General features: G+C 37.9%; 1 protein-coding gene across 2 annotated transcripts in view; it reads right to left on the reverse strand.

Annotated features, from left to right (window-relative positions):
* LOC127657961 (sodium-dependent noradrenaline transporter-like) overlaps window positions 1–26,610 on the reverse strand; it is a 45,846-nt gene that overhangs the window by 18,777 nt on the left and 459 nt on the right. For both annotated transcript variants that reach the window (XM_052147005.1, XM_052147013.1), the window contains exons 2-9: window positions 25,913–26,334; window positions 23,752–23,883; window positions 22,512–22,749; window positions 9,493–9,631; window positions 9,192–9,326; window positions 2,855–2,958; window positions 437–561; window positions 173–285 (exon numbers count right to left, since the gene is read on the reverse strand). In XM_052147005.1, coding sequence (XP_052002965.1) covers window positions 173–285; window positions 437–561; window positions 2,855–2,958; window positions 9,192–9,326; window positions 9,493–9,631; window positions 22,512–22,749; window positions 23,752–23,883; window positions 25,913–26,189 — 1,263 coding nt within the window. In that variant the 5' untranslated portion in view covers window positions 26,190–26,334. The remainder of the gene's footprint in view (window positions 1–172; window positions 286–436; window positions 562–2,854; window positions 2,959–9,191; window positions 9,327–9,492; window positions 9,632–22,511; window positions 22,750–23,751; window positions 23,884–25,912; window positions 26,335–26,610) is intronic.

Here is a 26,610-nt window from a genome sequence, read left to right on the forward strand (position 1 = left end):
TTTTAGTTTGCATTGTTGGTGTAATTGTTAAATAACTTTCATGTAAACGAGTCAGTGGTGTCTATTCAATTTCATGTGAGATGAAAAATATCTGAACATACTCTTTAAATAGCATTCAAAAACAATACAAACTGGTTGCCTTTTAACCAAACCAAGATTTCTTAGTACTCACAGAGCTGTCAATCCCAAGTGTCAATAGCATGATAAAAAAGGCTATTGCAAAAAATGTAGATCCAGGTAGAGTTGAGATCGCTTCTGGGTAGATGATAAATACCAGTCCAGCCCCTGCACACAGAATACACAATATCATACACACACAGAATGACACTGTAAAACTCTGAAAAAGAAACTGATAGAATGCATAATGTAAAACTGAGAAACAGATGACTAATAGATGATAAAAATACAGGACAGTGAAGTTGTGGGAGCAACAGACCCTCAGTGGCCACATCCTTAATGTTGACACCATGCCGATAAGCCATATAACCCAGTACTGAGAAGATGGCAAACCCTGAGAAGAAACTGGTAATGCAGTTTATTGTGCTGGTCAGGAGAGCATCCCTGTAACAGAGTACAAGATAAATGTGTGCATTAAACATCATGATTTAAAACAACTGAACATGATCTACTTGCACAATTGAATAATTAAAAGCCACAGTGAGGTAATGTTAAAACTGTGGCTTAGCCCCATTGTGAATTAGTTTTGAGTTTCATATCAAGGCTCAGTCCACATCCACACTAATACATTTTCAGTTGAAAACACCATTTCAGTTTCCAAACCTCATAGTTTCCAAATTATGCAGGACTAGAGAGCTTCTTCTAAAGTCTGGATGAGGACCGTAAAAGTAGTACAATCAATGCATTTTAACTGAAAACACTTGCTGCAGAGCACAAACCATGACATTGAGCATTATTTTTTGAAAACATGTTGTCATGGTCCCACAGTGTTTACCAGTTAGAATGACTCCTGATTGCTCTTTCAACCTAGTAACAAATAACTGAAACTAACAATGCCCACAATTTCCAATAAGCAATGAAACAAAAAATATCTTTAATAACTAAAGGACTTACTTTTTTTTACTAGCCATCACCAAACAATTTAAACAATGACCATGACAGAGAATTTTTAAACAAAGGAAAACAAAACAAAAAATGCCTGATTTTAATCATTTCAAAGTGCGTGACCCAGAGTGGAACCATTGGTATTCTGTAAGAAGCACATAAATCTGATCAGCCATTTCAACTGGAGCCACATCTTGGCAGCTTGCAACATTTTATCTTCATGGCCAAATGCTAAAGAGGTGGTCCGGTTAATATTTTACATTGATTTATTTCAATTTAAAGCATGTGAACATACAAAAGGGCATTTTCAAAAGCCATTTTTTGTAATAAACTTTTGATATAACTGTACATGCTAGGTCTTTGTAAGACATCTGTGCCTGAGTGAGAAAAAAGGTCCAGATTTACCATATTGTGATGTGAAATCAATATTGCTTGCTGTACGTCTTTACATACTTTAAATGTGTGCATTTAACAGAAGCATGATTGCATATGTGTTTTAATTTTAATTAGACAAGCTAACCAAAGTGAAAGTTTTGCTTTTAATTCACATGAAAATATGTCACGATTCCCCGTTGTCCTCACTGTGTTCTCTGTTTCTCTTGTCACGTTTCCATGTGGTCCGTCCCGTGTTTTCTGTTTCACCCTCGCCAGTCACGTTCCATGTCGCTCGTCCTTGTTATCCGTCCCGTGTTTTCTGTTTCACCTAACACGCTCCCTGTCATTTCTTCCTTGTTGTCCGCCTGTGTTTCACTGTCTCTGTTAAAACTACACTTCCCTTCTTCCTCACTCCTCATCACCGCTGTCACAGCGTTATTGTCCGCACCTGTTGCTTGTTTTGTTATCACTGTGTGTTTTCCCATCGTGGAATTTGCTTTGTGTTTACCCTTTTAGTTATTATATGTTAAATAAAAAACGCATTTGGATCCGCACCTCTTGTCTTCCCATTCTTCAAGTGTGACAAAATACATGGTAAAAAGTGGTCATGTGAAATTGTTGCCATAATGGTCTACTGTATTTCCACTTATTATAACACTTAAAAATGACTTAGGTGGTAGGTGTAGGTGTAACCTAATTTAGTTAGGTTGATTTAGTAATTTATTTATGTAATATTTTTTTACTTGAACACAACCATTTAATTTATATATTATCACATGAAGCACATTACATTTGTAGGTTACCGGACAAAATTTTTTTTACAGTGTAATTCACATCATCAACCTTATCCACCAGCATTTTGTGACCAATTAAACTTGGATATATAAGATTGTATAATATTAATAGTCTATACTATCTTCCTCTATCAAGAACGTGTGTTTAAAAACAGCCCATTAGAGCCACAGCCCATTTTTTAGGCGTTATCATTACTATTAGGATCCGTGCACTCCACAAGGTGACTTCCACCTACTGGTCCCGCCAACAACTTTCCCAAACAATTATCTCTGGAAAAAGAATGCTGGTTTTCCCAGGAGAACTTTTTTCGAAGCAAACACAACCACAGCTTCTTAGTCTCAGTGGACTTCCAGGGTTAAGCTGCAGCATGGAATGATTTTAGGATAACAGATCAAGCAACAATCAGTATATGCTCTGAGATAAGATTGTGTGACACAATGGAACATATTTGTATTGTCAGGTACAAAACGAGTTCCTATATCTCCCACTCTCTGGATGCTGAGAACTGGACATTTATTTAATGATAGAGATGTAATTATAAAACAGACAAAGCTGACCTTAATACACCACTGGTTACAGGCAGCCTTTACAACTTACCACTTATACCAAAGACCTGTCTTACCTGTAGCAGTTATTGTTAAATTTATTGTAGCTAGCGAAGGCAATGAGGACTCCAAAGCCTGCTCCTAGAGAAAAGAAAATCTGAGTAGCTGCTTCAATCCATACCTGCAGGAAAACAATAATTAGTGATAACTTGACCTTTATTTGTCCCTGGGCAGTTTGCTTTGCAGCAATGCCATACATCAAGACATTATTACAATACACAAATACAATATTGAGAAACATAATAAGATATAACAAATGGTAAAAAGGAGCAGAAAAAGAAGCTTAAAGGAATAGTTCTCATAGTAAAAGATAGAGGGAGAGTATACTACCTTTCCCATATAGAGCTGAGCAAGGAAATGCCAGAATTTATTTCTATTTGTCATCTCAAAAGGAACTCTATAAAGGGTACATGACAGCAAGGCCAGAAACGCTCGATTGAGAGGATGGGCACTGTCGGACACAATGGACTATACTTTTCTTAAAACCTGTGTATTAAATAAATCAGGCAAATTTGTCTATTGTACTCCAATATTTTTGCACTGTAAAGGTGCTATAAAAATAATAATAATTATTATTATCATTAATACACATCTCTTTGGTTTTACGAACATTTAAAGAATGTGGCAGGGCGGAGGGTGGGGCCGGGTCGTGATCCTACACGCCCGGTCTCATATTAGGCTAATCAAGCCTTCGAGAGGGATAAGGGTGGACTGCAGAGGATCAAGCGGGAGAGAGAGATCGTTTACGGACATGTCTGTAACGAACAGAACAGAAATAATTAAACTGGGGGGGGTACTTCCTGTAACAGTGTAGTGCCCCCCAAAAAACACTGTAAAATTTAAAAGAGAGGGAAAAGGCCAATGCAGAGCGGCAGTGAGAGAGAGAGAGAGGAGAGAAAGATGAAAAAAAAAACCTCTTTCTTGCCAGTTCTCCGATACGCCACAGCTTGTTCCTCGGCCACTCCTCCACCCTCTATCGGATGACAGCCACGCCTCTCCGGGCAGATCAGAGTCAGACCTCCAGCCCCTGGCGGACGGAACGCCCCGTCACGTTCTCGGGGAACAGAAGGGGTCTCCCCCGACCCTGGCAGCGGTTTTCCCGCTCCAGGCGGTCGCAGTGAGCCCCTCCCCGCTCGCAGTCGCCGTTCTTAAACCCCACCGCGTTTCAGCGGTGATCTGTTTCTCACCCACGTCTATCATATCGCTTCTATAAAATATGGATTTTTCCACTGGAGTCATATGGATTACTTTTATGCTGCCTTTATATGATTTTTGGAGCTTTAAAGGTCTGTCCACGAGGAGGACCTACAGAGCTGAACTATTCTTCAAAAATCTTTATTTATGTTCAGCAAAATAAATAAACTCTTACACATCTGGGATGGCATTAGTGAGAGTAAATTATGAGAGACTTTCTTTTTTTGGGTGAACTATCCCTTTAACTCTAAAAAAGCATTGCAACATCATTTTAAGAAGCGATAAACAACAGGCCCATGATCTTTTTCTTCTGTAACATCTGAGATTTTACCCATCCTAACAACCACCAGAGGGAGCCCTCTCCCGAATACTGATCTTCACCCATTTCTTCACTGCTCATTTCCTGTTTACCACATGTATACATAGCCATACAGTTCCATTGTTCATTGCGAAGTATTGCCAGTTTACCGAGCATTTTTCTTAATTCATGTTATGACCATTGCCTGTTTTTCTGGATTTACTGCTTTTTGGATTACCCTTTGATTTGTTTGCCTGGTTATACTGTCTATTTGGTTTATTGGATTAATCTACCTGCTTTACGACTACATCTCTGCCTGCTGTTTTGGATTGTTTGTTTGTGTCTCTTTTAATTAACTTCCAGCACATGGATCCTAACACATCCTCCGTGCCCAGTTTGTTACAGAATACTTCACCTACCATGGATACAGCGGAAGTCTCACAGCTGCAGGCTGCATTTGCACACCAGTGCAAGGTTTTAAAGAGTTATCAAGACCAGCTGAACAACCTACGAGCCACCAACGAATGTTTGATTAACTAAATTCACTCACTGCCATCTCCCTAATCTAAACGGGTAAGTTTTGCTCTTCCTGACAAGTTTGATGGTTTTGCTGTAAAATGCAATTTTTTTTTACAACAGTGTAAAGTCTACTTCTCTAACCAACCTGAATCATTCTATGAAGATGCCAAGAAATTGAACTTTTATGATGTATCTGCTTGCCAGTAAAGCATTCGATTGGGCCGCCACTGTTTGGGACAAAGATCCTCAAATCCAGACCTCGTTTGACTACTTCATTCAACAGATCCACAAAGTCTTCGAGTATCCAGCGGATGGTCAAGATATCTCTGTTCAGCTTTTTCATTTATGCCAGGGCCATCAATCTACACCAGAATACGCAATTCTGTTCAGGTCGCTAATGACTCAAAGTGGGTGGAACGATGTCCCTCTGAAAACAGTTTTCTGCAAGGGCCTTCATCAAGAACTCAAGGCTAAACTGATATGCAAGTGTGAGGGTTCTGCTCTTTCAGAAGGATATCCTGCTTGGTAATGCCCCACAGTTCCAGTTTCACTCCACTTCTAAGTCTACAGTCTCAGGACAGGCACAGGCATCCACTGAAACACCCAAAACTATGCAAGTTGTTTAAGCCAGTGTTTCTATGGAGCAACACCAATGTCGACGTAATGAAAAACTTTGCTATTACTGTGGTGAAACAGGTCATCTCAATGCTGCATGCCCACACAAGAAATCAAGTTTCCATGAATCAAAGTTGAAAGTGAGTACCACAAACTTTGCATCACCTATCCTTCACAGATTTTTGTTGCCTGTAGAGTTCTCCATTGGTGATCATATAGAATTTTATACAGCTTTAGTGGAGTCTGGGGCTGCTGTGAATCTGATAAATCAAGAGATCATACAATAACTCAATATACACACCATTCAATGCATTCCAACAATATCCTGGAACCAGGGTAAGCTCACGCAATGATCAAGTTTCTGTCATGAACAATGTCTCCATGCCTTGTCTTACCACCAGCATTGAAAGCCCTGAAATCCAAACAGTAACCATGATTCCAGAGGAGTATGCATAATTCAATGAAGTTTTTAGTAAAGTCAAAGCTAACTTCCTCCTCACCGTCCATGGGACTGCACCATTGAACTTCTGTCTAATACAGCTCCACCGAGAAGCAAGGAATATCCATTGTCACGACCCGAGACCCTAGCTATGGCAACTTACATTGAGGAAGCTCTTGCCACCGGTTACATCCATCCCTCCACCTCTCCAGTAGCTGCAGGTAGGAGGTCTACGTCCATGTATCGACTATCAAGGCCTGAACACTGTCGCCTTGAAATACCGTTATCCCCTCAGCACTTGAACAACTCCATGAGGCTAAGATTTATACTAAGCTTGATCTAAGAAGTGCTTATAACCTCATCAGAATCAGAGGAGGAGATGAGTGGAAAACTACATTCATCACCAACAGGGGGCACTATAAATATCTGGTCATGCCGTATGGACTTGCTAATGCCCCTTCTGTTTTACAGTCTTTTGTCAATGAGATTTTCAGAGACCTACTGAATCTGCCTACATTGACGATATCCTCATCTATTAAAAAAAAAAGGAACAACATATCCAGCATGTCAGGACAGTCCTATCTTGTCTCCAGGAACACCAGCTATTTGTCAAGGCAGAAAAATTGAGTTTTATATCTCCCATACCATGTTACTAGGTAACAATTTCAGCCACCAAGGTGTAGAAATGGATGTCTCTAAAATCACAACAGTTACAGTATGGCCTTGACCTTCCACAATCAAAGAACTACAGTGGTTTCTGGGCATTGACAATTTCTACTGCCACTTCATCATAAACTACGGTCTCATTGCAACACAACTCACATCATTGCTCAAGGGAAAACCCAACAAGTTGCCATGGAACGACGCCTCATACCAAGCCTTTGTCTTAAGTCAAGCTTCATGACCGCTTCTATATTCAAACACCCTGACCCCAATCTTCCTTTCGTCGTTGAAGTAGACTCCTCTGATTGTGGGATTAGAGCAGTCCTGTCAAAACATCACAGAACCCCAGGCAAACTTTACCCTTGTGCATTTTTCTCCAGAATGTTAAATTCTGCTGACTGAAACTATGATCTGGGAAACAAGGAATTACTTTACACGAAGGCAGCACTCGAAGAGAGGCGTCACTGGTTAGAGGGGGCAGTACACCCGTTCCAAGTGATCACTGATCACAAGAAACTTGTATACATCAAGAGAGCCAAGAGCTGAATCCAGGTCAAGCCCGATAGTCCTTGTTCTTCGCCAGGTAAAATTTTGCCGTCACTTACCGCCCTGGCAGCAAGAATAGCAAAGCAGATGCACTTTCATGCAGGCATGATCCACCCAACATCCAACCTCATCCTGCATCAATCCTACCACCATCGGTCATCACTGCACCGATTAGTTGGGATATCATTGAAGAAATAGTGGTGGTGGCTTAGTGGACTAAAGCACATCACTGGCAATCAGAAGGTCGCTGGTTCGATCCCCACAGCCACCACCATTGTGTGCTTGAGCAAGACACTTAACTCCAGGTTGCTCCGGGGGGATTGTCCCTGTAATAAGTGCACTGTAAGTCACTTTTGATAAAAGCATCTGCCAAATGCATAAATGTAAATGTATAAATGTAAATACAAGCACAACCGTGGGCGGCTGTGGCTCAGTTGGTAGAGTGGCCACTAATCGCAGGGTTGGTGGTTCGAATCCTGGCCCACACGACTCCACATGCCAAAGTGTCCTTGGGCAAGACACTGAACCCCAAGTTGCTCCCAATGGCAGGCTAGCACCTTACATAGCAGCTCTGCCGCCATTGGATGTATGAATGTGTGTGTGAATGGGTGAATGAGTCACAGTGTAAAGCACTTTGAATACCGTTAAGGCTTAAAAAGGCACTATATAAGTGCAGACCATTTACAACAGCACAAACAATCACCACCTGAGTGTCCCCCCAACCAAGCACTTTGTACCACAAGCTCTACCTCTAAGAACTATCCAATCAGTCCACACTTAATTGAGCACAGGACACCCTGGCATTCAAAGAATCATTCTGGTACGTAATTACTTCTGGTGGCCATCTGTAATTCGTGATGTTACTAACTATGTGAAGTCTTGTCTAGTGTGTGTGCACAATCTAATCAATCATTTTTCAACTGCCAACAGGATTAATCCAACCAATGCCAATACCCCAAAGACCATGGTCCCACCTGTCCATCGATTTAGTCACCAAAAATGCCAAACACGCTTTCAGGCTGATGTGCCCTCACCCTAACTATCAGCCTGGAATATTAAGCTGCATCTACCCTACAGGAAGCTCAATCCAATGTATGTGGGAATTCAGAATTATCCATCAAATAAACTTAGTTACTTATCGATTAGTGCTTGCTGCTAACTACTGCATCTCTCCTTCATTCCATGTGTCCTTGTTGAAACTGTTCCACTCATCATCTGGCCCTGGAATCACGGATCCCAAGCCTCCACCGCCATTGGAGGTTGATGGAGCACCAGCGTATATGGTCAGAGATATCATGGACTCAAGGCGACGACGGAGCCAGATGCAATACTTTGTGGACTGGGAAGGCTACAGACTGGAGGAGAGATCGTGGGTAGCCACCAAGGACCTGGACCTGATCCAAGCCCATCCTAATTGTGCAGCATTATGACCAAGGGGACATCCCAGCAGTAGAACACCATGAGTTGTTCGTAGAGGGGTGGGGTTCTGTAACACCTGAGGTTGATACACATCCTTCCAACCACAAGAAGGAGCCCTCTCCCGAATATTGATCTTCACCCATTTCTTCACTGCTCATTTCCTGTTTACCACATGTATATGTATAGCCAAGCAGTTCAATTGTTCATCGCGAAGTATTGCCAGTTTACCCTGCCTTACCAATCATTTTTTCATTGCCATTGTTTCTTGATTCATGTTATGACCACTGCCTGTTTTTCTGGATTTACTGCTTTTTGGATTACCCTTTGCTTTGTTTGCCTGGTCTATTTGGTTTATTGGATTTATCTGCCTGCTTTACGACTACGTCTCTGCCTGCTGTTTTGGATTGTTTGCTTGTGTCTATTTTAATTAACTTCCTGCACATGGATCCTAATACCTTCTCCATGGCCAGTTTGTTACATCTTCCCCCACCAACAGGCTCACTTATACTGTGTTATCGACATATTAAAAATGTGTGATATTAGTGATCTGTCTGTAAAAAAACAAGTATGTCTCTGTGACTTCTTTTATCAAGACTTTCCAGATCTGAAAATGTCTAAATTAGTTCAGGGAATCAGTTGAATGCCTTGAGCATGAACTTACTTGAGGGTTATTTAGCTTCTTTAGGTCAATATGGAGATACGCCCTAATTCCATTCATTGCACCAGGGAGAGTGATGCCTCGAATCAGCAACACCAATAACACTATGTAGGGCATAGTAGCTGTAATATACACAACCTAAACACACAAGAACAAATAAAACTCTGCAAATGCAGATCAAAATCTGAATTTATATACATACATCTCAGAATTTTAGATGCCACTTTGACAGAATGGCCTAAAACAAAATGTATATATATATATTACATAATTATTATTTGATACTTATTTTGGAGTATTGAACCTTTCCTGATGATCTGACCCCCTTCCACAGGCTGAAGTAGAGGATAAAGACAACCACGACAAGGCAGATGGTGAGTTCCCAGCAAGGAAGACCCAGATCATGGATACCTTTACTCTGATAAATGTGTAGAACTCCGCGCCTATAGAGGAAAAATGTTCAGTGTAATTAAATAAATGTATTATTAAATCAGTAATTTTTTTCCTGTTTTTAGTTGTTGGTTTGAAAAAAAAAGACACTTTTATCCAAAGTAAAGGTTCATTCCTCCTGGAGAAATGCAGTGTTTTCTGCATTAGGCTACAGTCTTTCTGCAGCATACAAACTTTTCCAATGGATGTCCTTGTGGTGTCTTCCTCCTCAATTATGAGGTTCTGGTCAATGTCTTGCACAAATAATTCAACCAATTTTTATGATGGCTGTTATGATTTCAGGAAACAGAGTAAAGATGATTGGGGGGGGGTGGACTGGGAGAACACCTCTTACTGTTTGGGACGTACCAGAGGGATTACTGCATGTCTCAAATAGTAAGGGATGTTCTTCCAAATGAGGATATCATAAAGTTTACTCCAGATTACTGAAGGTCAAATAAAGAATCTTTTATCATCAACAACAGAGAATGTAGTCTGTCTAGGGAACCAGGTCTTGTTATTCTAGCACATTCTTCCACCCTTTCATGTTCTTTATATGTTATGCACACTCTTTTTTTATGGCTGTGTCCAATGTACAGTCTGCTCTCCTGCATTTACACACAAACTCAATCGGTGTCACACTATCCTTGTAACCGATTTGCCAGAACATAATTAACTCATAAATCCCTCTTTCTTCCTCAGGTCCTTGCTCCCCTAGGAGGGATGACCAAAGGCTTTAGCATTTTATGGCTGCATAAAAGGGTGAATAATAGTGGAGACAAATAGGCTCTCAATGATCCAAAGATGAATATTATTGCTGGATTTTGCTCAAAATCCTCTTTTGAGTAAATAATCTGGATAAACCCTCAGAAAAGAGTCTCTGTAAGGTTCTCTTATTAGTAGTTTTAGCAGGAAAGCTATCAGGGATAACCAATCCCATTAGCGCAGTTAAATGGGAGTGAGCATTTGCTTATTTTTCCTTTTGCTTCACTTGATGTTTTTGAAAGTGAAGCCATGGCAAATTTAAAGTTTAGTTTATTATAAATGTGTTGTTTGACAGCAAGAGGTTGGCCAAATTTGAATTCATGATTGTTAACACTTTTGTAACCACTATGGCTGTAACTGTTGATGTTGGGGAGATTACATTTTCTCAGCTCATTCACATAATAAAAATTCAAGATGAATGTACTGTAAACTGTATGGCAAAACGTTCCCCAAGCTCTTACTATTTTAAGCATTACCATGAATAATTGTGCAAAATAATTTTACTTGTTGCAACATTGTCCTTTACGCATTCAATAATTATAAATTACATTACTCAAAGCATCTTAACCTTTAGATTTAGAAATGTAGCCAAAATTTCCAAATAAAACCTGCAGCCAGTTATTTTTTGCAAATACATTTACCAATCCTGATGACAATTCAAGAAGATAGATCCAAGAGCTCATGACATCTGTTTTTCTCTTCCTGTAGGGCATGAGACTGATGGACCAACTTTAGTGCTTTTAACCTGTAATTAGTGATCACAGAGTGAATGAAACTATGCCTGTTATCAGACAACAGACAATTTTGTCACTGCTTGATAAAGGCAGCACAGCACATGGTTAAGTTTTTGCAAAATGCTGAGTAAGTCTATATTAAGCACCTTACATTTTTAATAGATCTCTTCCAAAACATGCAACTGTGACCAACTCAAGAGGTGAGCTGTCATTTTGTTTAAAATACTGACATGTTCTGAAAAAAGGAGGTCATTTTGGATTTTTATTGTGTTTTCAACTATCCATCCCACCGGTGGTATGAGTTGTCTGCTCTAATAACATCAAATGCCTGCCTTAAAGCTATCAGATTATGTGAGTTTTAAGTAGTCCTCTCTTTCCTTTTTATATCTGTAAAGCGGATTAAGGGAAAGGAGGAGGCGAGAACCGGCTTGACAATATAAATAATAGTTTAATGAAGAAATAAACCAAAAGACACAAACACACACATAGGATAGACAGCTGCCGTAAACATTCTCTCTTTGTCGCACCACTGTCCGCAGTCAGCCTTTATCCCTCTCGGCAGTTTGCATAGCCTGATAAGGGGCCGGGTGTGTAAAATCACAATTATACACTATTATTATTTAATATAATCTAATTTCTTTGTGTCATAGGTTTACAGTTATAAAGCAGCTACACTATGTCTTCCAGCTGTGTTTGGTGAGGATACTTCTCTCTGCTTCTCCACTAAGCACATGAGTGTTAAAGACTCTCTAAAGAATTTGTGATCTATATAGAATTTTTGAATGTTTCAGTTATTTACTTGAGATTATGCAAACACATGTTCCTCACATATAATGTCCACGTATAATGAAACACTGACTCTGAACCTAATTGTGAATTTCTACTCTAGACCCAACAACCTCTTTACTTGTAGAGAGGGACTGCCACTCAATTACACCAAAATACACAGTGATGGATGGTGAAGACATCATAGAGGATTGTACAGATATTTTAGTGGAATTTAGCCTTCATTGCATCTATTTTGTGTTTCCATGGGACATTACTCTTCCTTGAATGGTTAGTTGTCAGTATGGAAGAACAAATGCCTTACTTTTATTTATGTGTTTGTATGTTTGTTTTTATATTTAATATAAAACCATAATTGAGGTTATAATGTTTTATAGGAGCAGAAATATAGAGCATAAAATATTCGTTATTGCACTTTTAAAGGAAGGTTCTTTATGGAACCTTTAAAAAAATCTTCTATTTAGTACCGAAAAGGGTTCTGCTACTGTAAGCTGAAGAACTCTTATTTGGTACTATTTAAAACCATTTTTCTTAAGAGTGTAGAATGGGATCTAAATGATTCCTGTGCTTTACCTCCCAGTGAAGTTCAAAGAGATGAAACAGAAAAGGCCATTGTAAACAAACCCCTATAGGACTGCCAGAATATTAATGTAGACTTTCTTTCTTAAAGAGGTCTCTTGCAGGGGGAAAAAGAATGCGGTGTGCTCTCTATGAACACTCTTAGGCCATGAAACCTTGGTATGAATGAAAGAATCTCTCCAAATATGAAGCAGACTTGATCTATCTGTCTTCAACTTCAAAAGGAATATTCCAGGTCCAATACAAGTTAAGCTCAATCGACAGCATTTGTGGCATAATTTTGATTACCACAACAAATTATTTTGACTTGTCCCTCCTATTCTTTAAAAAAAGAAAAATGCAGGTTACATTTCAAAGGAGGCACTTACCAATGGGAAGTGAATGGGGCCAATTTCTGTAGGGTTTGAAGGCAAAAATGTGAAGCCTATAATATAAAAAAGTAAAGTTTTACAAATTATAATTTTTAAAGTCGTTTTAGGGTTTTAGGGACATTAGATTATCATGGCAACAAAGTTGTAAAATTGGATATAACTTTACAGATTAATAAGGGATTTTATCTAAACTAATCTTAACTTGTATTGAACCCATAGTATTCATTTAAAAACCAAGCTTTCAGACCCAGAATAACAGCCTTAGCACAGTTGTCAAGTGACGTGTCATTCACAAATTCTTGCTATTTTTTCACCATCTTTCCACCCTACCGATTAATCTCCCAGATGAACGATTTCTGTGTTATACGCCATAGCTTATTTTTTGATGTCAACAATAACAATAAAGGATTCAATGTGGATCAGACGTACAGGTTTGGTTTGGCAGTATTCTCTGTTTAAGAGTTGCTTAACTTCTCATGAATCCATCAGAAGAGTAATTCAGTCCTGTACTCAGGAAAAACGTGAGTGAGGTGATGAAGCCATCATGGGTGATGAAGCCATCATGGGTGATGAAGCCATCATGGCTCTGTTAATGAGGAAAAGGAAAACCAGACGAACCCTGAGAGCTCAAGAGATGGTCGAATCTCAGTCAGCTCATTTAGGAACTGTCGTTTGAAGTCTCCAATTTGCGTCATTCCAATAACATCATGCTGGAACCTGCCGACCTGTCTGTCCTGCTACAGTTTGACCTTTAATCCACTCTATGTGACATTTAATTTGACCCTCAGGCACTTTAACATACAAATCCGGTACAACAATGTTTAGTGTCACGGTTTGTCATGAAAATAAATAATTTTACAAATGAGTTCCTTCACACTTTAAGATGTATAATAATAAATAATCTGGTTATACAAGGGAAGGGAAGTCCATGGATTCCAAGAGTTAGGTTAAAAATGTTATCCATGTCCTGTGGTGTGACAGGCTAAAGTTCCCAAAATATTCCAGGTCAACTACCCATAATTGTTAACTTATTTACATAAGAATTTACAAAGGTGATTTTTAACATTGTTGTTGATAAAAAAACAGATGTGACAGTGTGACATGGGCTTTCATTAAAAAGTGATTAAAAGAGACAATCTTTTACATCCAATACTAGACAGGCCATGACATTAAATGCTTATATGCACATGAGTGACATGCAGTAAACTACAGGTAACACTGCAGTGGAAAAAATGCATTTAGGGAATTTTCCCTTGCCACAATTCACTTATGGATTGTTCACTGGGGAAATTAAGGCATCATTAAGGTGCAATAAAACAATGTGTATTATGAAAATAAAAAATAAAAAATATGACTTGTGCAGTAGACTACAGGTATAACAAAACCTTGATCCTGACATCATCTTGCAAGTTAAAGCCTGGTCTTGTGAAATTTACATGAGCATTGCAACGCTTTTGCAAAACTGAAATGACGTCCTTCGTAAAACATTTGGCTGCACATTTCAAGTGAAATGTCCAGCAGGGGGCACCTAAACCGAGCGAAATGAAGATGTAATCAGACAAGGTTTTGAAGGTGAATTTTAGATTTAGAGGTTTTAATAAAACTTACCTCCCTAACCTAAAACTTTACCCTAAAATTGCACAATAGTGTTGGAAAAGAGAAATGAGTATTTAACAAAACAGACATCCTTACTCTTAACCAACACCTAACCTTAACCGATAGTGTTATAAAATGCAGAATACGTGAAAGAAAGAAGAAGAAGAAGAAATGGAAAGCACACTGGTTGAAGCAACCATGTCACTGCATAATTTCTCTGTCCCTAGTGTGTCATGCGTCAGTTGTGACATGAGAAACTTCCATGTTTCAGGCCAGGTTCAGGTCAGTTTTTCAAGTACTGTATGACTTTGGGTTCGGGCTTTGTCGGTTTTGTAATTAATTAAAAAAATAAATAGGCCAACCTAACAAATTTTGTACCCATGCTTTCACTCTCAGACACGCAAATGAGTTAGGGGCCATTCACACCAAACATTTTTGTGCATTCTGCCCTGTTTTCATAGTTTTCCTATGGAAACACTTGTTGTAAAGACAACTTTGATTGTTGCACCACATCTTGCCATCAGTGTCTCATGCAGGCCCGCCACATTTTTTAGACACCATCTCAAGACACAAAGATTTGACATTCTGAAGAAGTTAAGGCTGCAAAGAGGACTTCATCTGACTGTTAGACTTTAACTTGTGATTCAAGATTGTTCTGCATCAAGCAAAGTTTCGATGTTTGATAAACGTTAAGCCAATGATTTTTCAGAGTGCTGAGGGGCCTGGCCTTGCAAAAACAGTTTATGTTTATGGTTATTATTCTGTTATGTATGTTGCCTATGATGCTTACATAAAATACAGCCTAACAACCAATGTACTTGGGTAGAAATTATAAAGAGAGTGAGCAATTCGGGTTTGGGTTGGGTTCGGGCTTAACATCTGATGGTACCAGTCTGGTAGGGTCCAGCCACACGGTCTAGTGCACAGGTCAGCTTGATTTTAAGGCCCATTCAGACCTCTAATCCCCTTAAAAATAATATAATGAAAAGGCAGAATCAGGAATGACTTGGTCACTTTGGTCATCTGTTGTTCATGCTTTGCCTTGGATATTGAATTTTATTAACAATATTAATGGGATCATTGAATTTTATGTACTTTATGAAAGAGTTCAATGCTTGAATGTTTATTGTGTTTACAAAAGACAAGACTGAAACATCATTGGTCAATAGTGCATAACTGGGTGCTACACAATGCTAGAAGTCTTTTTATATTATCAAGCCATTATATTGTCTTAATATATAGTCCAAACACGCACACAAAGACAAAAGTTGTATCCTGGATTATCTTTCTAGACACAAAACGTTATAAACCACCATCTCTTTTCAATCTATGGCAACAGATCTGGAGCTTCCTCTGTCTCGCTAGGTCAGGACAGATGTTATCACAGACCCTCTAAATCAATAATTACATTAGATTGGCGAGTATCTTGGCAATTGTTCCCTCAAGAGCTCTCCATTCATCACAGGTCCTGTCCTTGCCAAGCAAAATCCAAACTCCTATGATTTCAACATATCTTCAATCATGTGCTCTCAGCCAGAAAACAACCCAGAAGAGAACTATGATGGCAATTGGAGTCTCTTCACAGCTTGCTTAAATCTAAAGCGTATTACCTTTGTTTTCATAGCAAATAACAGAATGTCTCAAATGTTTTTTTGTGAAGCCGCACATTAGTGTTGTTATGGATCCTTCTTGCTGACACAAGTTCAAGTTCAGTGCTGTTTTGATATTTGCCATTTCTGAACATACAGGCAATAGTATTTGTTAGACATCTAACATTTATATCACATTATTTATTAGTAGTTGCTTAACATACAATGCCTGGTCAAAAAAAAAAAAAGGTAGCTGTTTGCATTTAAATAAGAGAATATGATTGGATCATTATTGCAATGATTAATATGATTCAGCTGGCAATAATTCTTTTAACCCTAACTGATGCAGTGTGTAGCTTCTTATTTCTTAAACAACCACGTCGGAAGACGTATCCCATTGTCATGGAAAAGATGTTACTGTGTTTCAGAAGGGGCAGATTATTGGCCTGCATCAAGCAAATAAAACAAGTAAGGAGATTGCTGAAATCACTGGAATTGGGATAAGAACTGTTCAACACATTATTAAAACCTGGAAATATGAAAACATTTGGTCGTAATAAAACGCTTGGTGAAGCCAGATCATAAAAAAATCAACAGTAGAACTCATGGTTATGTTTAATAGTGAAAGTAAGAGCATTTCCACATGCACAATGTAACAAGAATTTACAGGATTGGGACTAATCAGCTGTGTGGCCACAAGAAAGCCACTTGTTAGTGAGGCTAATTGGAAAAAATGACTTCAATTTGCTAGGGAGCATAAAGATTGGACTGTGGATCGATGGAAAACGGTCATGTGGTCTGATGAGTTCAGATTTGCCCTATTCCAATGCAATGGGTGTGTCAGGGTAAGAAGGGAAGCGCATGAAGCGATGCACCCATCATGCATAGTGCCCACTGTGATATGATCTGGGGTTGCTTCAATTGGTCAGGTCTAGTCTCAGAAAGGTTATGCGGCAATATAATTATGACTACCTGCTGACTACCTGAATGTACTGAATGACCAGGTTATCCCATCAAAAATGTCTTTCCTGACAGCAGAGGCATATTTCAGGACAGGACGTCAATGTCAAGATTCGTCAGGCTCATATTGTGAAAGAGTGGTTCAGGGAGTATGAGAAATAATTTTCACACATTAATTGGCCACCAGAGTCCTGACCTTAACCTCATTGAAAGTCTTTGGGATGTGCTGGAGATATCGCTTATATATAAGCACTATAAAGTAAAGTTTAAGTATGGTTAAAGTCTCTTTCTTGACTCGTCAATTGATTGTATTTTTCCTCAAAATCTACTATTTCTGTCTTTACGACATCAGTCATTTGTTTATTCTGAGACTGTGTATGATGTAACAAGATTTCAGTAATTACGAGATAATTCGATTCAGGACACTCACTGTGTAAAACAATAGAACAGAGCAGTAACTGTTCATTATTTTCAACAAACAGTGACAGATTTAGACTTCTCAAAATTGGCAGAGACAATGTAGTCAAATTCTAGGCTATGTGGGTGGCACACAAGCTGATGAAATTTGCTTTGTTGAGCTTGTCATATAACTTTATTTTGCTTTTGTCTTGTTGTCAGTTATTATTGAAAAATGTGTGACATTATGGTTTGTGTAAGACTAACTTGGTGTGTTTGATTGAAATTCAGGATTGACAGCTGCTGGTAAAACACCTTTTTCTGTGATGGCTTTGTGGCTCTCTTTGTCATTTTTAGCTATTCTAGGCAGAGCTCTGTTTAATATAATAGTCAGTGGCACACCTGCTGAGTGTATGACTCCGCTGTATGTGTGACAGTAATGAATGTTCTCTAGTGCCCTGTGTGCTGTCCCATGATGCCAAGATTACCGCTGGCCGAAGACCACATTATAAAAGAGTGTGAGGACGAAGAGCTCAGGAAATGACAGATTTCCACATGCCCTTACACATAGAAGACAGCTGGGGAAATGACACATCAAAGCACTTCTGAGTGGGAAACCATTCCAAAACAGGGAAAGAATACAGGAGAAGGAGAAAATGAGATAAGTAGCTAAACAGTTTCTGAGAACAAAACAGAGTGACAAGAAAGTGTGAGAGAAAAAGTGATAGCCAGGAAAGACAGGAAAATGGTGAAAGAAATTAGAAGGATTGGATAAATTAAAGTAAAGAAACAAAAGAGGCAGACATTTTGACTCACAACTGCACTGCAAAGCTGTCCTATTACGAAGTGATTCCCAACCGAGGGCACGTAAGCAGGTTCCAGGGGATACACAAAAATTTTGCTTTGCTTAACCTATAAAAATAAAAGATTTGTTTTAAAAAAAAAATAATAGGCATTACAGTTTGGTAAGAATACAGAATTCCCAATTAATTTACAATCAGTTGTCAGCAGTTTTATATCTTCTGCTTCAGTGTGTCAACAGGAACTATCAGTTTGAGATTCCAAAATATTTCTTTTTTTAACAGGCTTAATTTATCTAAAGATATAAATTGATACCATATTTACATAAAACTATATCATTTTTTTTATTTTTCATATTTTGTATTTATAGTTTCTAAATGTGTTTAGGCTACTGTTAGGAGCTTCAGTTAATGTTCACATCAACCATCAGAATGGGAAAAAATGTGATCTCAATGATTCCGACCACGACATGATTGTTGATGCCAGACGTGTTGGATTAATTATTTCTGTAACTGCTGATCTCCTGGGATTTCACGCTCAAGAGTCTCTAGAATTTACTCAGAATGGTGCCAAAAAAGATTAAATCAAACTGTTTAATGCACAGGTAGTCCCGGTCAGTTTTAATCACTGTTCTATATTAATGCGCCTTCTCGCTGTCCTCCGTAATGACACATTACGAGAGTATTATGCCTCTGTTCAAATTAACTCTGGATGCAAATATAGTGTCAGAGCTGGGATTAACTATCACATCACAAAATAACAGCATCAAGTCAAGCCGTGTCATCTTTAAATCAACTGTGACGCTAGGTGAAGAGAAGGTAACCAGGACCAATCAAATGCATCTTTCAAGATTATTTATATATTTATATTGTAATATGAAAAAAAAAAAAATCTAAAATTGCTGCTTTACTCCACACATGCACCTATAGGGGGCGTCTTGCGATTAGACATCGCTGACTAAAGCGAGCCTTTTGCTGTTTTGATATCGAGCAATGCCACATCAAGATTTTTATTCTTAATTCAATCAATCTTTTTCAACTGTCACGTCAGCACCGCCACTTTTTCCTCACTAATGTGAAAATAACAATGTTCTCAGGAATGCCAACCCCTCTATATTATGTAACTATTATTATTTCTGGATTGAGTATTTCAATTCACAGTTTTTAAAGAGAGTTTGGTCTCCAAAAAATTATATTATCACACTACTTTATCTTTTGTATCTGATTTAGAATGGACAGAACTCCTGGACAAAGTTAATCGTATTTTTTTTTCTTCCAGTCAAAATTTGCACCGCATTAATTAATGACAGCTTTTACTAATCAATGCTAGCAAATGGTAAAAGCAGGATAATCTGGGTGGTTCTTCACCTCCACGTTGTGCATTTAAAATCGTTTAATGCACACCTAGTAGAGCTGGGCGATATGGCCAAAATTTTTATCACGATAATCTTTTTCATATTGTTCGATATCGATATGTATCACAATATACTTTTACACATTGCACTTTCTTTTTTTTATTTCAAAGTTGACGGAAGAAAAGAAGAAAAAATTTATTCTAAAAAGTCAAAATAATCTCTACAAAACTGCACAGGGGGTCCAGAGATGGCCAAAGCAGTGGGGTTAGAAAATTGGTATCTTTTACCATCTTTATCAATTGAAAATGAATGTTAAAAAATCATCTGTTTGTTCTGAAGCATAGTGACAGCAGTCCAGTATTTGTTGGAATATTTTTACATTCAAATTAAATATTTTTATATATTTCTTTAGATTCAGATAGCCAAGTATGGGGCATAGAAGCCCTTGTGACTGTGGAATGATGCTGAATGTGGTTCAGGGGTGTCCCGAGAGAAAATTTAGAAAACGTTTTTTTTTTTTTAAAAAGCATTTGTATATTTTCATTAAAGTGAGAGACTAGTTTACCAACTAGTAATTTTAGTCTTTCCTTATCCATTCCATACATCTAATTAATTTTCACAAAATTAGAACAGAAATCGATTTGTTTATTCAATTTGTTTATTATTAAAGGCTCGTAACATGCTGATTAATAAAGATACATTTAGAAGGGAAAAACGTTATGGTCTAAAAGGTGATTTGAAATCAAAATTAACTCATGCAGCGCTTCATGTCTACACACATGCAGGGAAAACGCGAGCGGGACAGGGCAGACATTATGCATGTTTGGTGCTAGAGAACAATATTCAAGATTACAGCACAGAAAGATCAGAGCTGTTGTTCTATTGCGCTCTTCACTAGAGACAATGAGAGAGCGCAACCGTTGTCATGAAGTCTTGCGGTGCAGATGGAATCAAGATATTTCTTTGTTTGTTGCTTGTACTAACAGTGTTACAACATCTATGCTGGGCTTGGCGTCATTGTTGCCCAAAGCTTACATTTCTCCTTCAATGATCCACAATAATTCTAAGTCAAAGGACATATCTGTTTCTATTCAACAGAAGTTTTTCACACAATGTAAACAGAAAAGAATGGCTGAAGTAATCGTTTATAGGGACAACAATAGGATCTCTCACTAGACACCGGTGAAAAGTGTCTCTCTGATTTGTGTGTGTGTGTGTGTGTGTGTGTGTGTGTGTGTGTGTGTTCATAACTGGCTATTAAAAAATCAGCAAGATAACAAACATTCTTCATTGTTCAAGGCATTCCTCTGGTTTTCCCTAACACAGGGAAAATGATTGCTTTCCACTGAAGTGCAAACGGATGCCTTTCTTTCAGTCAACATCAAAAGCTACAGAACTGAGCTTTTTACATAGCCTGGTACAGCGTAATAGAGTGTTAGCAGGAGTTTCAGACTTTAAAGTGCTTCATACAAGTTTCAGTGATATTGACCTAATTTTGTTAAGCAAAAGCGATTCCATATGATAAGCTAATCACTGTGCCTGTGCTGTACCCCAGAGCAACAACAGGCAGAAGAATGGATGACACCTGGATGATTTAAATATTTAATATCTGAAGCAATTCTCAATTTGGAAATCCCACCAATCTTTTTTGGATGTAAACATATTTTTTAGGCAGAAGGCCTTCAAAACAGAAATATCTCTTTTTAGAAATGGCAATATTGGCATAATAGATTGTGTGTGTGTATATATATATATATATATATATATATATATATATATACATATATATATATATAGAATATGTCTTAAACGTATTATTGAAACATTACAACAACAACAAAAAAAAACTAGACTTTATTTGTGTTTTGAAGATACAATCTGCTTGAAGAAAATTATATCATCAGGGTGCTTCCAAATTCTCCTTTAGCAAAAACAAGAACTGTCATCCTTTGTTTAAATGATAATAACACTAAAAATATGGCTGAAAATTAACCAGCTAAACTAGTGATAAAACCTGACTCATTTAGGCTACAAAACCTCCCTCAATGTTGACTCCTCAGTCAACTAGAGGTACCAGTAATGATTAACCAAAGCAAAACCCCTCAATATGGCGTGACAGAGACACAACCAGGTTTCAAATGTGTTTTTTATGTTTTTCTAAATATATCCTTGATACTGAATCTAAAAGAAAATGTTTTTATAAGCACACGCAGACACACATGCACGCGCACACACACACACACACACACACACACACACACACACACACACACACACACACACACACACACACACACACACACACAAACACAAACACACAGGCAATAATGTCAGATTTCCCATGCTTCGTGCCAGCCCTGCAACATATTACTTGCACAATGGAATGAAAGAATAGATGGAAAACAAATCCAGAACAGCGCTTGCTGAGCGATAGCTCCATTAGGTGCCATATCAGCAAGACTCCAAAGGAAGTGACAAATGACTGGTACAACATGACAAATTGGAACAATGTCAATAGAGTAACTTTGTATTAACATCACAGACATTGTTAAGCATAAGGATATGCCTGCCAAGAGAAACCTAATTGGTTTTGTTAGTAGTGATGTTTTTAATTTACTTCTAATTTTGGAAAAACTATCTACTCACAAGACAAAATGAAAGCAAATAATCATGGTACTTGCACTATTAATTTGAGAAAATCTCGAGCTGACTGCAGTGGATTAAATAATTAGTCCATCAACATGAAAAAGTGCCAGCTTTGCAACCAGATTCATAAAACTGATATTGATATTCACATTCACATTGTACAGCTTTATGCTCTCAAACGTATGTCAAAAAACTACTGCAAAGAAACTGGTGAAACAATACACATAAGGAGAGGAAATTAAGATACTTGATTGCAATGGCAAAGGTCCAGGGCAAAAGACAACGATATCATGTAATTAAGAACTCAAAGAACTTACTCATAGTACTCGGCGGCAGGTGTGTTTTTGTACTTGGCATAGGAAGTCCCGTTACCCAAGAAGGTACCATTAATAAGCTGTGGATCTGTGCAGTTGGGGCTATTCCACAAGTTACCACATTTGAGCCAGGGCAGCTCATTCGTCAACGAGGCAAATAAGTAATACAGTGACCAAGCTATGATGACGTTGTAGTAAAACCCAACATACAATGCTATGATGATCACAGTATAGCCAACCCCTGAGGAGGAAAGTAAAAAAAAAAGATTGCTATTAAATGGAAAAAGTTGCTTACTTCATATGAAATTAAAGGGATAGTTCCCAAAAAAAAAAAAATTATTATCTCATCATTTACTCAATTTTCAAGCCATCCTAGATGTGCATGACTTTCTTTCTTCTCCTGAATACAAATTAAGATTTTTAGATGAATATCTCATGAATATCTGTTGGTCCGTTCAATGCATGTGAAATGTGACCAGACCTTTGAAGCTCCAAAAATCACATAAAGGCAGCATAAAAGTAATCCATATAAATCCAGTGGTTTAATATATGTCTTTGGTTAAGAAATAGATCAATATTTCACTTCTTTTTTATTCAGAATGTGAAAGTGGTTGTTTATAGTAAAAAAAATGATACTTAAATATTGATATTTTTTTCTCACCCACACCTATTATATCACTTCTGAGTACATGGATTTAACCACTGGAGTCTATGGATGCTGCCTTTGTGTGATTTTTGGAGCTTCAAAAGTCTGGTCACATTGTGGTGGTGGCGTAGTGGCTAAAGCACAGGGCTGTTAATCAGAAGGTTGCTGGTTCGAACCCCACGGCCACCACCATTGTGTCCTTGAGCAAGGCACTTAACTCCAGGTTGCTCCGGGGGGATTGTCCCTATAATAAGAGCTCTGTAAGTCGCTTTGGATAAAAGCGTCTACCAAATGCATAAAATGTAAATGTAAAATGTAAATTTCACTTGCATTTTATGGACCAACAGAGCTGAGATATTCTGAGATATCAACATCTTTGTTTTTGTTCTGCAGAAAAAAGTAATGCACATCTAGGATGGCATGAGGGTAAGTAAATGATTAGAGAATTTTCAAATTTTAGAATTTTTGGGCAAATTATCCCTTTAAATTGCATGCATTGTAATGACTACAATGTCTATTGGAATTTGTTAGTGTTGCAACTCTGGTTTGAGAACATGGTACATTCCATATCAACAACTTTCATGTCATTAAACCTACCTTTAAATGCAGGGCAGATCTTCCAAACAGTTGCTGCTCCCTCTCTGTTATACTGACCCAGGGCAAGTTCCATGTAAAACAGCGGCATCCCAGCAATAAACAGGAACAGAATGTACGGAATCAAAAAGGCACCTGGGGGACACATTACATTTGACACTTTTTACCAGATAATTTATTCCTCAGGGCAGCCAAGGAATAAATGATAGCTAAACAAAAGCTACATGGCAAATCCAGTAAACTTTGAGCTAGAGTCAGTATGACTTACAGTACAGTATCATAGTTTGTAACTCTGACAGTCTGTAGTTCTTTTGCAATAATGGTTTATTTGCAAACTGTGGCAAAGTGCCTGTTAATATGAGGTAAATTTGCAGCAAATTATACAATTTGTTGCACATTATTGCAAGAAGTAATAATGGAGAAGCTGCAGAAAAACATTTGGCAACATTGTTTGGCAACAATTATATGGCAAACCTGTGGCAAAAATAAAAAGTTTGGCGCAGAGCTCATTTGCATGTGAAAATAAGGATAAGCGAATTTACTATAGGGGTTTGCCAGAAATCTAGAATTTGTATTAGTATATATTCATGTGGACAATTCTTCATGGTGTAACAATTACATAAAGGCCAAATGTAAAATGAAATTATGATTTCAGAGGTATAACCTGCTACCTTCTCATTAAACTGTTTGAACCTTCTCATTGAAACTGAAATGACCATTTAAATATGTGCATGTCTGTATCACTATTAGCCAATATCTTTCTGAGTGTGACCTGTCTTCAGGAAATGCAGGAAATCTGCCTTATTTACAAAGAGTGACAACATTTATTCAGTTATTCATTAATTATAACAGATCACAAAACTGTTAAACAATAGCTCAATAGTGGTTAATGTCTTATTTCTGAAACGCACAAGCAAAATCAGGTTTGTGATTTTGCAGGTTGTTCAGATACTGTTTCATGTTTGAATGATGAGTCATTCCTATTAATTTACTGTTGTCTTTCTTGAAGGAATATTCCATGTTCAATACAAGTTCAGCTAAATCGACAGCATTTGTGCCATAATGTTGATTGCCACAACAAATATTTTGACTCGTCCCTCCTTTAAAAAAAAAAAGCAAAAATCGAGGTTACAGTGAGGCACTTACAATGGAAGTGAATGGGCCAATTTTGGATGGTTTAAATGCAGAAATCTGAAGCTTATAATTTTATAAAAACACTTACATTCATTATTCTGTTAAAACCCATGCATTATTTGAGCTATAAAGTTGTTTAAATCATAATACTTAAGAGTAATTTTAGGATTTGTTGACATTACATCGTCATGGCAACGAAGTTGTAAAATTGGTTAGTAAGTGATTTAATCATACTAAAATCATGTTAACACACATATTGTTTGTCTTGTGGCTATACTTTTGAAACAGTGAGTATTTTAACATTTATGGATTGGCCCCATTCACTTCCATTGCAAATGCCTCACTGTAACTCAGATATGTGCTTTTTTTTTAAGGAAAGGGGGATTGATGAGTCAACATTCATTTTTGTATTAATTAATATTATGCCACAAATCCTGTGGATTGAGCTTAACTTGCATTGAACCCGGAACATACCTTTAACACTTTTGTGACCTAGTGCATTTTTTCAACAAAAAAAAAAAGCTTTTATTATAAGACCCACTTGACACTTACTCATCAGAACAGTAACTGATGACTGAACAGGCTACATAATAGTAACACTTAATATTACAGTGTCTGTTAAACATCATTAATGTATATAACCATATAATAAATAAAATGACTTTCAATAACAACAAGAAACACAACGTGTTTATGAGATGTGCCAGAATATAACAGGTAAACACATTGCATTAAGTACAATGTTGCTAATTAGTATTAGTAGCCACTTATGTAAATCCACATGGAAACACTATACAGTTCCATTTAATAAAATTAGCAAACAACATTGAACTAACAATGAACAATTGTATTTTTATTAACTAACATTTACAAAGACTAATAAATGCTATAAAAATATATACATTGTTAATTCATAATACATAATGCATTAACTAACCCCAACGAATTGAACCTTATTGTAAAGTGAACCAAACATACACGGTAACACAGTAATGTAAAGAGTGACCCTGAAAATAAAAAAAAATCTTACCTCCTCCGTTTTTGTAACACAGGTAGGGGAACCTCCACACATTGGCCAGGTCCACCGCAAAGCCAATGACAGAGAGCAGAAAGTCCAGTTTCTTGCCCCATGTCTCCCTTTCCCCATCCTCAGTGGAGCTCGGAGAGGCCACGACAGAGGAGTTCGTGTACTGCACACCGTTCAGCTCCTTCACCAGAATCAGCTCCACTTCCTTCTTCTCCCCGTTAAACGGGTTTAACGGGGCCACCGCGGACAGTTTGTGCTCGGGCAGGACTTGGATGTTCATCTTCGCGCCCTGGCGCTCTCGAGGCCCCAATGATGCGGAGAAAGTGAGGCGCGCGCCGTTCGCACGGACGAAGACGACAATGATGAATAGGAACACTACAATTGCTATCCAGGTGAGGTGGAAATTTCTGCCAAGGTTTCATCAGCTGTGAAAGAGAGAAAATTAGAAGTTTTCTGCTATGATACGACAGTCAAGCATCTGCACGCACCCTCTTAAGTAGTTTTGTCTGTCACTTTAGTAAAAAAAAAAAAAAAAAAAGTTTACAGTGAATACGTGTGACCATTCTGTCACGGTAAACGAGGAGAAAACTTTGCAAGCCACAATAATTCGTTGACTATCTGTATGAAGTGATGCTGTGTCGCTAAACTTAGCAAAATGAGCGAAGTAAAGACAGCTCACACCAAACACGTTCTGAAAGCGA

Source organism: Xyrauchen texanus, chromosome 2, assembly GCF_025860055.1.
Source record: "Xyrauchen texanus isolate HMW12.3.18 chromosome 2, RBS_HiC_50CHRs, whole genome shotgun sequence".
Classification (NCBI taxonomy): Eukaryota; Metazoa; Chordata; class Actinopteri; order Cypriniformes; family Catostomidae; genus Xyrauchen; species Xyrauchen texanus.